Source organism: Mastigoproctus giganteus, chromosome 3, assembly GCF_048544385.1.
Source record: "Mastigoproctus giganteus isolate SK-2022 chromosome 3, ASM4854438v1, whole genome shotgun sequence".
In the NCBI taxonomy this organism is placed as follows: domain Eukaryota; kingdom Metazoa; phylum Arthropoda; class Arachnida; order Uropygi; family Thelyphonidae; genus Mastigoproctus; species Mastigoproctus giganteus.
In genome coordinates, this window is record NC_143577.1 from 200063098 (window position 1) to 200079411 (window position 16314).

The 16314-nt window shown below is 36.0% G+C and overlaps 1 protein-coding gene across 5 annotated transcripts in view; it reads left to right on the plus strand.

Annotated features, from left to right (window-relative positions):
- Nucleotides 1-16314, plus strand: part of LOC150088569 (kinesin light chain-like) — a 376502-nt gene that overhangs the window by 306984 nt on the left and 53204 nt on the right. For 4 of the 5 annotated variants that reach the window (XM_090369572.1, XM_090369571.1, XM_090369570.1 and 1 more), the window contains exon 13: nucleotides 2119-2246. The exons of the other annotated variant lie outside the window; for it this stretch is intronic. In XM_090369572.1, coding sequence (XP_090225698.1) covers nucleotides 2119-2246 — 128 coding nt within the window. The remainder of the gene's footprint in view (nucleotides 1-2118; nucleotides 2247-16314) is intronic. 5 annotated transcript variants of the gene reach the window in all.

Genomic DNA, 16314 nt, shown 5'->3' on the forward strand with positions numbered 1-16314 from the left:
TAGCACACGCTTCTTGATTAGACCGGGTTTCGAGCCCGTCACCACCAAATGTGGAGGATGCAGAAAGGTCAGGGAATGGCCACCGCATATCCCAGAGCAATATGGCCTTAGTTGCTAATGCTCCTAAAAACCAAATAACAAACAAACAGCTTGCTGAACAGATTTTCTTGGAGAATTTTGGTATGTTTCCATTACCGTTTCTTCTCTTTTTGGGCTTGTGGATGGCCGTGGTCTTCCAAAACGATGCTTGTGGACATCTTGAACAGTTCCTTCTGCTTCAAACTTATCTCTAATGTGAGCAATGGTGAGCCGCATTGGTGGATCTCTTTCAAACACCGTTCTGAAACATCTCTGCACTTCCACTACGTTCCCACACTTCAGCCATAATTTTTATTTGGTTGCAGCTAAAAAAGAAAAAATATTTATTTTTTGCTTATATGTTTATATATATATTTGTATCAACTTTAGTGCTATTTAATTGCATTATTGATTAAATTTTGATAGCATAAATACTTTTAATATATTCTAATATTAAACTATCAGAGTGCAAGCGTAATAAAATTTTAACCAGCATGTGTATATTAGCTTAAATTTTGCTCTGCCAGCAATCTCGTAGTTTAATATTAAGGTACATAAAAGTATTTGTATTATCAAAATTTGATCGGTAACACAATTGCATTAAACTAATACAAAAATATATGAATTTATAACCAGTATTATACATTGATTGGCAATTGCAGTGCGTAGCACACACTTCTTGATTAGACCGGGGTTCGAGTCCGTCACCACCAAATACGGAGGATGTAGAAAGGTCAAGGGAATGACCACTGCATATTCCCGGAGCAATATGGCCTTAGTTGCTAATGCTCCTAAAAACCAAATAACAAACAAACAAACTTATACTTAAAATACATAACATTTTCTCATTAGAGGTGTCTGCTGTTACTTATTCTCAGTTGAATGTCACCACCCAGATGGCAGTTTTGAAGCCTGGTAATGAGAGACCAAATTGCTTCAAAATGATATCATATGGGTGGTAGTACTCAACTGAGTATAAGTAACAGCAGACTTCTCTAATGGGGAAAGTGTTACATATTTGAAATATATGAGGAGGGCAACGCACAAACTTCGATTTGTCTTAAAATTTAACTGTTTAGTGATAATGCATTTCCACCGAACAATGTCATTATCTGATGTAGCGATTGAAGATATATTTGGATGTGCTGCTCTGTAAAGTGAACAATATTTTTAATTACTGTTCTTTTCAGCATATCCTACTTAGCATTCCACTTTTTCAATGGCATTGCTTTTTTACTCTTTTACTGTTCACTTTCATTCCTGCTATCACATTTTCCTTATAATATAGTCATTGAATTGAGTGATTTAATTTGGGGTTTAATTTTATGTTGTCATAAAATTGTACACAAATTTTTATTTAAAAAAAATACAAAATTTTGGGAAATGATCTTTACAGTTCCTTTTATGCATTTTTCTCCTCTGCTATATTTTTCTCTTTATTTGTATATTTATTCTTGTTTCCATATTGTGCTATATTTTGCTCTTTATTTATATATTTCTTGTCTCTATATTACATAATCAACTGATAAGTATTTTCTTAGTAAACCAGTATATTTGGCATACATATTTAGCGTGTATTAAGTGCATGCTAAATATGCATGCACTTCATAAGTCAGTATTGAGGAAATTTGTAAACATTAATTACAGTAGGAAAATTATGATTACAGATGTCATTTAGTTAATTTAGAAGGATAATTTAATTATAGTTTCTTTGTAACATGTCATAAAACTTTTTATTTTTTTCTCTTCTAACTTCTTAATTATATAATTCTGACATTTAAATTGGTAAAATAGTAACCAAGTAACACTAGTTTTAATTTTGTTTCAAAATTATTTACTTAAAAAAAAAAAAAAAAAATGCAGAAACATCATGATTTGTAATAAAAATGCTAAATGAAAAGAGGTGAGAATCCTAAAAAAATAAACTATATAAGCTGGAGTATTAGTAAATTCCATTCAGATTTGCCCCCAGAAATCTCTTCTATTAATCACATGCATGCAATTACACACACAGTCTGTTATATCCCGCTTGCTCTGCAGAGTGGAAACGGAAATATGAAGCGCAGCAGTTCCTTCAGTAAGTTGAGGGCATCCATCCGTCATAGTAGTGCCAAGTTACTCCACAAGCTAAAGGGAGATCAAGCAAGTGTTGACAGTATTACAGCAAAGTAGGTGTTTTATGTTATCTTTATTTATGCAGAAGGGGTAAAGTGGTGTGCACTAAACTTATGTTGAAAGTTTATTGAAAATTAAGAAATAGTATAGGTTTATAGAGAATTATAATATAGTTTGATATTTTAATGAGATGCAAAAAATTTTCAAGATTCAGTTTATTTATAAATTGAAAAGGAGTAGACTCAGACTCATGCTCATACCATTATATTTTACATTCTTCAGTGATTTTATTTATTGATTTTTTTATTTGACCCACCATCACTTCCATTGGGTGGAAATCCATCCAAGATGAGGGAAATCACATTAAAAAAAAATCAGATACTCTTCAGTAACTCTGGACAGAGCTATAGTTTATGCCTCCTGCCTCCATGAGTGTAGATTTATGCTCATGGAAGTATCTGACTTTATATTGAATCTACATGAATTTTTATTGAATCTACAGTATACACGAGAAGTGAATTCGGCGATACATGGTAGGATGAAGTGAAAGAGTAAGATATGAAAAAAGAGACAGACAGTTGGCAAAAAATTAAAATAAGATATCAAAAAGCGACCAAAATAAGACTACATTTCAGTGTTTTTCACAATTTCAGTGTCTTCATCAGAGGTCATCCACTAAAATTATGAGAAAGACGGCAATGTACTTGCTTCTGTTTACAACATGCTCTGTATGCTATGGTGCATGTGTGCTGTAGACGTGTTAAATACAAAATTTGAAATTTTGCAACTGGAATAAGGTCTAAGAAATTGTGCCAATAAATGTAATTATAATTATTATTAGTAGGGCATACAGATCATGGATGACCTTACAGAAGCAAGCAAAAGAATTGAAAAGCTAAAGTAATGATGTCGAAATGTAGGAATAGGCAAGAAGAAAGGAACTTACCATTACCTTGTAAGAAAAATGACCAAGATGGCAACGTGCCAGTATATTTATGTATAGGTTCACTAGTGGTTCCTAGTGTTAGAAATTGGAGTAAAAAAAAAAAAAAAAAAAAAAATGGTATAGTGCCTGTAAGCTAGCTGGATGTATAAATTGAAACAATATATGTGATGATGAAGCTGTTAAATACCTGGTGCACAAACTGCCCAGGATAGTTGAGAGATATAATAGCTTACAAAGTAGCAGTGAAAAGCTGCTAAACTTTAAGGTGAAAAACAGATTGGGTAAAGGAAGATGGTGGTATCCCACACAGTAATGAAAAGTCTGCACTTTTCATTACTTCATCTCAGTTATATTTGTTTTTCTATATATATTTTTGTATTTTAACTATCATTTTATATAAAAATGGATCCTCAAAACGATGAATACATACTACATGGGCAGAGTAGGCTAAATTTTACCCCAGCGACTCATGCTCTGTACAGTACCCCGCAACACGAATCTATACATACACAATTTACACATACAGGACAGAGCACAACAGCATCTAATGCTTCTAACTTGGATAAATATGGGATCTATAGCCTTAAATACAATACCTGTAAAAATAAACTATGTTTAACCTGTCCTTGCATGCACCCTCAACACATAACCAATAACGCTACAGAACCTACCTTTTGTAAATCCAGTAACGTTATATATCTAATCACATGCAGAACTTGTAATAAAAAATACGTTGGACAAACGAGCAATAAACTACATCTGAGACTAAATCTGCGCAAATCAGATATCAGCAACTACAAAAATAGACACAGTAATAATATGGAACAAGAAATAGAATATATGCATTTTCAAGCACACGGCTTTGCCAATATATACATATCCATACTACCACACAATAATAACATCGACATTAGAACTAAGGAGGAAGAACTATTCATGTTGAAATTAAAAACCTTATACCCATATGGAGTGAATAATTATTACTAATAACATAGCAGCAGCATCATCATCAGCCATTTTCAATCCACTGCAGGATGAAGGCCTCTCCAGCAACTTTCCAGTTCCTTCTGTTTTGCGCAATGGCCATCCATTTACTACCCACAAACTCATGAATTTCATCTGCCCATCTCCGTTGTTGTCTTCCAGGTTTTCTTCTAGCTCCTCTTGGGTACCATTCTGTTATTTTCTTAGTCCATCTGTCATCATGTCTTTGAGCTATGTGTCCAAGACTATTTTAGTTCTTTAGTTATGATAAGAATGTCCTTTACTTGAGTTTGCTGCCTAATCCATGTATTTCGCTTCTTATCTAACAGTCTGATTCTCAATATAATTCATTCCATTCTTCGCTGTGTAGTTCTCGGCTTCTCTTCCAGTCTTTTGGTGAGTGCCAAAAGACTGGCACATTGGTTCATTATTTTACATTTCAGACAAATTGGGATATTGCTTTTCAATATGTGACTATATTTCCTGACATAGCAGACTGTTGTATGTATGGCAAATTCAATACAGTTAAATTCTACAACAAACCTCATAAACGTTCTAAAAAATCTAAGAAATCTAACAGTAAAAATAAACCAAAATTAGGCAATTTTGAAGCAACCCTTAAAGATTGGGAAAAAAATAACGTACAATATATACATAACTCATTTATCAGCACCAAACAGTGTACTGAGAGCACTACACAGTTCATATACACATTTAGTTTCGAATCTAAACAACTCTTTCAAATAATAGACAATATCTGTAAATTTAAACTTAAACACCCACATAAAAAATTGGGTACAGAAGAATGTATCATAATCTTAAATTTCCAAAGTAAAATCATGGATAACATCAATATTAATAAATATATCAATCATAATGATTTGCTTTCTAATAATAGCCAAAACATCAGCATAAAAATCAGATACAAATATAAGAAACCATTTGGGATACTAGCCTGCAACTACAAATCCATAGCGACCAACTTAATATCCAATAACCTAGACATAAATGACTGCATCTGCATAGAAAGCAATATGCAGCAATATATTGGTCCTGACCATGGACACCTCATCACGGGAGATTTAAGTATCGTTGCAGATTCAAATTCAGGCCATGCAACAAAATAAATCTAACTACCTTCAAGAAAAACAGCTATATCAGGACTTATTAAACTACTGCTTTCTTTAAGCAAATAAACATAACACACCAATAGAGGCATGCTATATGTGTATCAGCAATACATTCACTTTATTAATATATAAATTCATATATAATACAGTCCATTCCAGTTATTTGGGACACATCCGAACTAGTGCATTATGGCCCGATTAAGCGGCTGCCCCCAATTATCCAAAGTTTCACATAAATAGTTAAAAATTCAATGTATCCCCCCTTTACAATTAAGTCACTGTATAATCAGTTCGGCCTCCGTAGCCGAGTGGGTAGGAGCGGGAGTGCAGTAGCACACGCTCTTTGAGTAGACGGGGGTTCAAGCCCCTGACTGCTGAATACGGTCGATCTGCCAACCCGCATTGGACCAGCGTGGAAGATTATGGTCCATTTCCCTCAGCATGAATTGTTGAGGAGGCTTCCATCCTGCAGTGGGTTGATAATGGCTGCACTTTACTTTTACTTTTATAATCAAATCACGTTACGACGAACTCACCATAGTAAAGTACTGTTCACTATACAATGTGTAGTAAGCACCGGTCATTGTGATCACTTTTACGAATTGAATTTTAATTCTATTAAACAGCGATTCTGATTAGAGAAAAGAGGAGGAATATTATCTACAGGCTATAAAAGTAAAGATATTAAGCACAAATTTCCCTTTATTACCTTACCAATTAAAAAATTAAATATGTGATAATCGGAATAATTAATATGTACTGTAATATGTACTTGGAAAATTAAATGCATTAGGCATAATCCTTATGGGTTTTGATAATTAACTATATAATATCGGTGTAAATACACCATAGTTAATCCATAGATTTGAGCTACGATTGTAGCGTAGAAGGCATCATTTTAATTGTATCTCATAATGTGGTTGCCTTCACAACAAGATAGCTACTATTGAATTACTTCAAATAAATAACGCTTCTCTAGTAGAGAACACTACTGTTATTTATTTTCAGCGTACCATCACCCAGACGATCGTTTCGAATCTTTTTGGCTTCGTCATCAGTGGGCGGGTAGGTAATACAACAAGCCATCTCAGTTGCGAAGTTATATCCACATTATGATAGATGCCAGAAGGGTCTGGTTGGTGGTAATGTATTTGGAAAATTAAATGCACTAGGCATAATCCTTATGGGTTTTGATAATTAACTATATAATATCGGTGTAAATACACCATAGTTAACCCATAGATTTGAGGTACGATTGTAGCGTAGAAGGCATCGTTTTAATTGTATCTCATAATGTGGTTGCCTTCACAACAAGATAGCTACTATTGAATTACTTCAAATAAATAACGCTTCTCTAGTAGAGAACACTACTGTTATTTATTTTCAGCGTACCACCACCCAGACGATCGTTTCGAATCTTTTTGGCTTCGTCATCAGTGGGCGGGTAGGTAATACAACAAGCCATCTCAGTTGCGAAGTTATATCCACATTATGATAGATGCCAGAAGGGTCTGGTTGGTGGTAATGTATTTGGAAAATTAAATGCACTAGGCATAATCCTTATGGGTTTTGATAATTAACTATATAATATCGGTGTAAATACACCATAGTTAACCCATAGATTTGAGGTACGATTGTAGCGTAGAAGGCATCGTTTTAATTGTATCTCATAATGTGGTTGCCTTCACAACAAGATAGCTACTATTGAATTACTTCAAATAAATAACGCTTCTCCAAATAAAACGCTTCTTCAAATAAAAAATAAATAAACCCGCCCACTGATGACGAAGCCAAAAAGCTTCGAAACGATCGTCTGGGTGGTGGTACGCTGAAAATAAATAACAGTAGTCTTCTCTACTAGAGAAGCGTTATTTATTTGAAGTAATTCAATAGTAGCTATCTTGTTGTGAAGGCAACCACATTATGAGATACAATTAAAACAATGCCTTCTAAGCTACAATCGTAGCTCAAATCTATGGGTTAACTATGGTGTATTTACACCGATATTATATATGTAATATGTACGTACGAACTAGTTGACATTTCTGTTCACTGACATTTTTGGGTGGGGGTTAAAATTTAAAACAGTAAAAAGATAAGCAATCAATAACAAAGAACACGGCACACACAAATTGCAAGTAACATAATACACGCAAGTGAGAACGGAGTAATGAGTTACAAATCTTTAAAAATAGGAATGAAGAGAAGAGCTGAAAATGAATTTTTTTATATGATTGAAGATTCCATGGAAGTGTAAACACATTTCACCATAATAACCCACAGAATTCCAGCTGTCGATATTATCGCAAATTCAGTAAGATCGAGTTTACTGTCCATTTATGATAGATTTCACTAACAGAAAAGCCCAATAAACAGGTGACTGCTAATTGTTTTATGGTTGGGACCTCCAGAATTTCAACAGAACCATGTGGTACCGTCGGAGACAATCGTAGGGTAATCTCCAGTACTGCGGTCTCCTGCCCTGATTAAACGGTATGTTGTCCCAATTAAGTGAAGTAAACCCCGGCTCTTTTCTCGATTGGTTTCTGTTTTTTAAGATTTGCCCCAAATAACCGGAATGTACTGTATATCATCTTTTAAGGGCACAAAAGGTGATATTGTTGTGCACATTGGCGCTAATGATATTAAGAGTAGGAGACCGGCGGAATTACTTAACAAGTACAGGTCACTGTTGAAAAACAGCCGTGAATTAGGGTTGAATTTGAAAGTGTCTGCAATTCTGCTCAGACACGATAGAAGGGAGTATATGATAAGAGCTTTTTCGATCAATTCGGCCCTGGAAAGATTGTGTAAGGCTCAAGGGGTAGAATTTTTTTTTCAGCCTGGTCAATACTTGTTAACAGGAGAAACTGCTTCTACAGGGATGGGATACACTTAAATAGAAAGGGTTCAAGAATATTTTCCGATGATATCGAGGCAGTGTTAGATGGGTCGGAAAACTGCTAGATTGGGGGATACACTGACTAATAGATTAACAGTAGCTGCTGGCAGAGGTGAAAGTGATTCTTGCACTGCTTCTATTGGAATGAGCAGCAGCAGCCTGGAAAACAAGATGCAGGGTACTTCAGAGACTGCTGGGAGTCATTGCAGTACAAGTAAACACATGGGTTGTGTTAGGGTAGCTAAGAATAGGAACGGGTGCATGTATACTTGTGTTTACACCAATGCTAGGAGTTTGGTAAATAAATTTGATGAATTTGAAGTATTGCTCAAATCATCAAAGGCGGATATTGTTCAGATATCAGAGACGTGGTGTCACACAGATATAAGGAATGCAGAACTGGAATTTGGGGAGTACAATGTGTACAGACAGGACAGGAAGGGAGGAGGGGTTATGCTATTAGTTAAGAAACACATAAAATCCGAGGAAGTAAAGCCAGTCGACATCGCTGGACAGTGTAGTGTCGAGTCAGTTTGGTGTGACATAAGCAATGGGAGATCAAAATTGAGAGTAGGAGTGTGCTATAGGCGTAATGTCTCTGTTGAGTATAATAAGAAACTGTACAGGGAAATAGAGTGGGCCAGTAAATCAGAGTCTTATAATGGGGAATTTTAATTTCCCAGATATTGACTGAAATTTGTGGGTTGGTCACTGACACACTAGTAAGGCTTTTGTGGATTTATTGGATGATTGTTTTCTACATCAGCATGTTCGGGAGGCAACTAGAGGGAGTAATACTCTTGATCTGATTATCAGTAGTGATTCTTCATGCATTAAGAATCTACTGATAAATGAACCACTAGGTGGCAGTGATCACAGTGTGCTGAAGTGGGATTTACTCAGAGGTAACTACCATCAGGGGTAAAGGGAAGGGTTTTTGCTTTCGTAAAGGCGACTACAGTGGTCTGAGACAGTATTTAAATTCTATACAGTGGGACCAACTGATGATGTTACCAACAGCAAATTCAAAATGGGAAGCATTCAAAGAATTTATCTTGGAAGCTACTAGGCTTTACATACCAACTAAGAAATATTGTTCAATGTTTAGGCCTAAATGGATGTCAGATGAACTAATGAGACATATGGCAGAAAAGTCAGATTGTAAGAAATCCTTGGCAAAGGATGCAAAGAAAAACAGAAAAGAGTTTTTACCTATGTAAACTCTAAAAGGAAAGTGATGAATCAGATTGGTCCACTTGATATTGATGGTTCAACTGTTGATGATCCTGCTCAGGTGGCTAACAAACTAAATGAGTATTTTGCATCTGCATTCACACGTGATGAGTTATTCAGGAAGGGGAATGCCAGAGGTGAAGTAAACTCTGGCAGTGAGCTGGATGATTTCGTAATAACTTAGAGGAAAGTGGAGGAGAAATTGTTGAGGATAAGCATAAAAAGACACCCGAGGTGGATGGGATCTATCCAGTTATATTAAAGGAGGCAGCAAAGGAAGTAAGCACAAACCCTTAGCCATAATTATGAGTGCTTTTTTGGACCCCGGGGGAGGTACCCATACAATAGAGATGTGTAAATATGACCCCAATTCACAAAGGCAGATCAAAGGCTGACACAAATAATTATAGACCTGTGAGTTTAACTTCTGTTCCAGGAAAATTAATAGAGGCACTGGTTAAAGAAGCACTGCAGGATCAGCTAGAGAAGACTTCAGTTATAGCTCGGACACAGCATGGTTTTGTTAAGGGAAAGTCTTGCCTGACCAATTTGATTGGATACTATGATGTGGTCACAAAGGAACTGGATGCAAGTAATAACTTTGATATTATATAATTGGATCTTAGAAAGGCTTTTGATACTGTTGCACATGGAAGACTGCTGCACAAATTGGAGCAGTGTGGCATTAGAGGCAAATTGCTGCTATGGATAAAGGGATGGTTGAGGGGGAGAAGACAGAGTAGTAATCAATGCACACTGCTCATCGTGGACATTAGTCCACGATGAACAGTGTGCTCATCGTGGACAGTGGAGTCCCTCAGAGTTCAGTGTTGGGTCCATTGTTCTTTTCTGTATTTATAAATGATATTGATGATGGTATATCAGGCTTAATGTCCAAGTTTGCAGTTGATACGAAGGTTTGGCAGTGTTTTTAATGACACTAATGACAGTATGCTGCTGCAACAGGATCTGGAACGGTTGAGCAGATGCACTGAGAGGTGGAAAATGAAGTTTAACATTGAGAAATGTAAAGTACTACATATGGGAAACAGTAACCTCAGAGTAACGTATCAACTCTGTGGTACTACACTGACAGTGATAGAGAATGAAAAGGACCTGGGGGTAATTGTGCAGGCAGATATGAAGTTTTCTGAGCAGTGCAGACGGGCTGCAAGAGTAGCTCATGGTGTCTTGTCAATGATATACAGGAATTTTTCTAGCAGGGATAAATAAGGAGGTGATTATTCCCTTGTATAAGGCAATGGTCAGGCCACAGTTTGAGTACTGTATACTGGTCTGGAGGCCTCATTTCAAGAAACATGTAGAGCTGCTGGAATGAGTACAGAGAAGGGCAACAAGATCAGTGAATGGAACAAAGGGAAGAAAGACTTACGTTTTGCAAATTACAGTGTCTGGAGACTAGGTACCGGCAAGGTGATCTGATAGAGGTGTATAAAGCGTTGAATGGTTTGAGCATGCTCAATGCTGATGGGATTCTTCCTGTTGCTCAGAATAATCACCTGAGAGGGCATAAATTCAAATTGAGGAAAGACAGATGTAGGCTAGATGTGCAGAAATTTGCCTTTAGCCAGCGGGTAGTTGGTTGGTGGAATAGACTATCATCCTTTGTTGTGGAAGTTGATGGCCTAAATAAATTTAAGGCTGAGCTGGACTGGTATTTGGAACAAATGGAAGGATGAAATGAGAGCGAGGGGTTTTTTTTTTTTTTTTTTTTTTTTTTGGCTGATGCTGCATAAGCTTGCTTTCTTGCATCATATGCCTCTACTAATGCTAATAAATTTACGTCACAAAGTTCAAATAGATATAGCCAGTACAAGGTCAGCTACTATAACCTAGCTAAACTAAAACAAAAACTGCTAGAGATACATAAAAACTTCATCATTACACCAGTGGATAAAGTATCAAATGAATATTCTTTTATTTGCAAAGCATTTTATGCACACACACCTTGAGAATTGAACTTAACTCTAGCAGCACATACAAACCTATATCCAGTTCCTGCAATTATTATTACAAAGAAACTTATAGCCTTTAACAAAAAATTAAAACTGAACATTAGTAATTACAGTCTTCCATATATATATATACCTGTACTTCATTCCAAAATTCCATAAAAAAAACCCATAGGATTCAGATTTATAACCTCATGCAAGAATAGTTATACACACAAACCAGGCAAAACTCTTGAACATCTACTATAACCCTTGTTTGAACGTCATGCCGAATAGCAGAATTATAGGCAACAACCTACCAGTATTAAAATCCGTACAGAATAACAACATTTCCAGTATGCAAACTTTTGACTTCCTTAGTTTGTTTACCAGTATTAACCAAATCAAGCTAAAAATAGTGCTTAAAGATATATAGACAGAATACTGTACCATCTACTGGACCAACTTAGTGAACCTTTGTATCTCCAATAACTTTGTATATGATGGCAAACTGTATATCAACAAATTAGTAGAACACCTAATGGGAAGTCTTGCTTCATGCATAATAGCAAACCTATATCTATATTGCTCTGAAATCCTCATTTCCACAGGAGCTTAATGTCTACAGATATATAGACAACTTCATAATAATTAACTGCCCAAACTTCATCATGGAATGGGGACACTTATATCCCAATGAGCTCAGATTGGGAAAAACAACAAAGATACCACAGCCAATTTCCTGGATCTTGAAATTATGGTAATAAACAGCAAAGCTACCATCAACCTGTACAACAAACATGATGCATTTAATTTTAAAATAGTCAACTTCGCACAGTGGCATTCCAATATATCTAAAGGAGTGCATGCAAATGTTACACAGCACAAAGCATCAAGATAACAACCATCTGCAACAATAAGGAAATAACCAACAACATCAGGATGCTATACAAAAAACTGATAAACAACCTTTTTCCTACAGCATATCTCTGCTACCACTTCTGTAAAGCCCTTAACATTGTCAAACATAAAAAAAACTATGTGCTATCAACATAGACAACATAATCAGCAATTATTGATGACAAAAGCCCCATATCCACCAAGTTTGTAAATAGTGTATAAATAATGCACTTGGCCTCTTTGGTGTCTTACAACTTGAAAACCTGTACCCACCAATTGGCCAATTACAGTGTATTAACCATGTACAGTCAGTCCTCGTATAACACGCGTTTACACTACACAAATTCGATCATACACAATTTATAAATAGGGAACAATATTGTATATAACACGAACCGAATTCGCTTATGCACGATTCGCCTGCGTTTACAAGAAATGGCAGTCGAACGCAGAATCACCCCAACTGAACGCAACACGATAGGAATGAAGAGAAGATTCTGAAAATGTATTTATGTTTTTATATCAGTGAAGGGGAAACACATTTCACCACAATAACGTAAAAACCCACACAATTCCAGCTATCGGTATTATCGCAAATGCAATTAGATCGAGTTTACTACCAGTTTATAACAGATTCCACTAGCAGGAACGCAACTGGAAATTGTTTTTATTGTTTTATGGTAGTAACCAGAAATGTGCTTTAGTAAAATGTGAGCTAGTGAAGTGTCAATAGTGCGTCTCTGCCTTTACGGTGTTGTTTATTCAATTGCTACAAGCGCGCAGCTTTGTTTATGTGTATCAGGCGTGCCTCCTCATTTTGTAATTGTGCTTGATTCCCTAAAAATGAGTAAAATACTCAAAAGGTGTGAAAAGGAAGCTTCCTGGTGAAGACATTACAGATTCAGAGAGAAAAAGAAAAACAATATCGATAAACAGAAGCGGACTGGGTCAAAAATTCTTACCCATGAAAATTTGTAGCGGCCTCACACTAGCGTTTATGGCCAAAATCACACTGGCCCACCAGGGGTTTCCATGGTAAGGCTTATGGCCAGTCCGCCTTTGTCGATAGAGAAAAATTATGAAATTGTGAAACACTTTGAGCAAAATGAAAGACCATATGATATTGCATGTGCTACAGGCCTAAATGAGGCAATGCCGAGAATTAGAAAGAACGCAGAGAAAATAAAAACAACTTTCATAGCAGGGACAACTCAAAGTGTAATAAAATCCATTAGATGAAGACACAAAGAATTGGAAGAGATGGAACCACTGTCATCTGTTTGGATAGAAAACCAAACAAAGAACAAGTTTGCTTACGATAGAAGCAAAAGCATTAGCAATATATTATTACGTAATAGTCGTAATGAAGTACGTAAGTATTTTATTACGATTATTTATTGTGTTTGGTAATGTTTTGGTTACAAATGTGTGTTCAATCTTGGGTGGTTGGCACCGAACCCTATTTTTCACATAGGGCCTGTTATTTATATTGCACGATTTTGCATTGCATAAGGGTTTCTAGGAACACAATTATCGTGCTATACGAGGACTGATTGTATATATTTATACTTGTTTTAATTTTAGCTTTAATTTTCATTATCTATCTATCGTGTTATTATCCTTACTCACACAACTGACCTTAAATACATGATGTATGCATTCACAGACATTCGTTCAGGGTCCTATCTATGGGAATGGGATTTGCAACCCCAAACTACCCGCACCCATCTACTTACTTCAACTTCATTCACATTTCTGCTTTACTTGTTCCACTTCTTATGTCCTGTGAGCCATTAGTTTTACGAACGCAGTATGTGGGATACTACCATCTTCCTTTACCCAGTCTGTTTTTTGCCTTAACAAAGTTTAACAGCTTTTCACCGCTACTTTGTAAGCTATTATATCTCTCAAATATCCTGGGCAGTTTGTGCAATGTATTTCACAGCGTTCATCATCACATATAGTTTCGATTTATACATCCGGCTAGCTTACAGACACTATGACCCCCCCCCCCCCCTGATTTCTAACACTAGGAACTGCTAGTGAACCTATACATAAATATACGCCGCCATCTTGGCCATTTTCAGTCTTACAAGGTAATTGTAAGTTCCTTTCTTCTTGCCTATTCCTACATTTCAACATCATTACTTTAGTTTTTCAATTCTTCTGCTTGCTTCTGTAAGGTCATTCATGATCTGTATGCCTTACTAATAATAATTATAATTACATTTATTGGCACAATTTATTAGAGTCTTATTCTGGCTGCAAAATTTCAAATTTCGTGCTTAACACGTGTCTACAGCACATGTGCACCATAGCATACAGAGCATGTCGGAAACAGAGCAAGTACATTGCCATCTTTCTCATAATTTCGGTTGATGACCTCTGATGAAGACACTGAAATTGTGAAAAACACTGCAATGTATTCTTATTTTAGTCGCCTTTTGATATCTTATTTTAATTTTTTGCGAACTATCTGTCTCTTTTTCATATTTTACTCAGTCACTTCATCCTACCATATACTGCTACATTTCTTATCCATTTCATCAAATTCACTTCTCGTGTATACCACAGATTCAATAGGATTAAACAGAATATCTTCTTCATACCATAAAATATATATAATATCGGTGTTTAGATACACCATAGATAACTCTTAATAAACTACAAAGTAGTTGTTGTAGGCATCATTTGCTGTTTCTCATATTGTGCTCTGCCTTCACGACGAGTTGCCATGATATTGCACTACTTCGAATAAGTAACTCTTCACTAATAGAGAAGACTATTGTTACTTATTCTCAGTTGAGTACCACCACCCAGACAGCACTGTTTCACGGCTATTGGCCGATCATCAGTGGGTGGGCAGGTACCCTGGTAATGCAGACATGACGACCCAGTTGTGAAGTTAATCACACAATATGAGAGATGCCAAGAGGTGTAGATGTCAATATTTAAAATAAATAAATGCACAAGGCATAATACTTTAAGAGTTTGGTATCTATATAATATCGGTGTTTAGATACACCATAGATAACTCTTAATAAACTACAAAGTAGTTGTTGTAGGCATCATTTGCTGTTTCTCATATTGTGCTCTGCCTTCACGACGAGTTGCCACGATATTGCACTACTTCGAATAAGTAACTCTTCACTAATAGAGAAGACTATTGTTACTTATTCTCAGTTGAGTACCACCACCCAGACAGCACTGTTTCATTTCAATTTCACTGTTTCATTATATAGATACCAAACTCTTAAAGTATTATGCCTTGTGCATTTATTTATTTTAAATATTGACATCTACACCTCTTGGCATCTCTCATATTGTGTGATTAACTTCACAACTGGGTCGTCATGTCTGCATTACCAGGGTACCTGCCCACCCACTGATGATCGGCCAATAGCCGTGAAACAGTGCTGTCTGGGTGGTGGTACTCAACTGAGAATAAGTAACAATAGTCTTCTCTATTAGTGAAGAGTTACTTATTCGAAGTAGTGCAATATCATGGCAACTCGTCGTGAAGGCAGAGCACAATATGAGAAACAGCAAATGATGCCTACAACAACTACTTTGTAGTTTATTAAGAGTTATCTATGGTGTATCTAAACACCGATATTATATAGATACCAAACTCTTAAAGTATTATGCCTTGTGCATTTATTTATTTTAAATATTGACATAAAATATATATACATTATGGCTGTAGGGTACGTCTGCTTATGCAGTGTTCCTGATCCATAATTAATGTTATCTTCCTTTTTTGCTACAATTATGCCCCACCCCTTACTCTTAGTTATTTTCTTAATACTATTATATATATATACGCAGCGAATTTTAGTTATTTTGGGCCACTGGTTAATCAGGGCTGCCGTTTATTTGGGACAACATGCTGTTTAATCGATGCAGGAGGCCACAACACTCGATTATACTACGATTGTCTCCGATCAGACCATGTGGTCTGGTCAGATTTCTGGAGGTCACAACCATAAAACAATTAGCAGTTTCCAGTTTATTGGGCTTTTCTGTTAGTGTAATCTATTATAAACGGATTGTAAACTCGATCTTATTGAATTT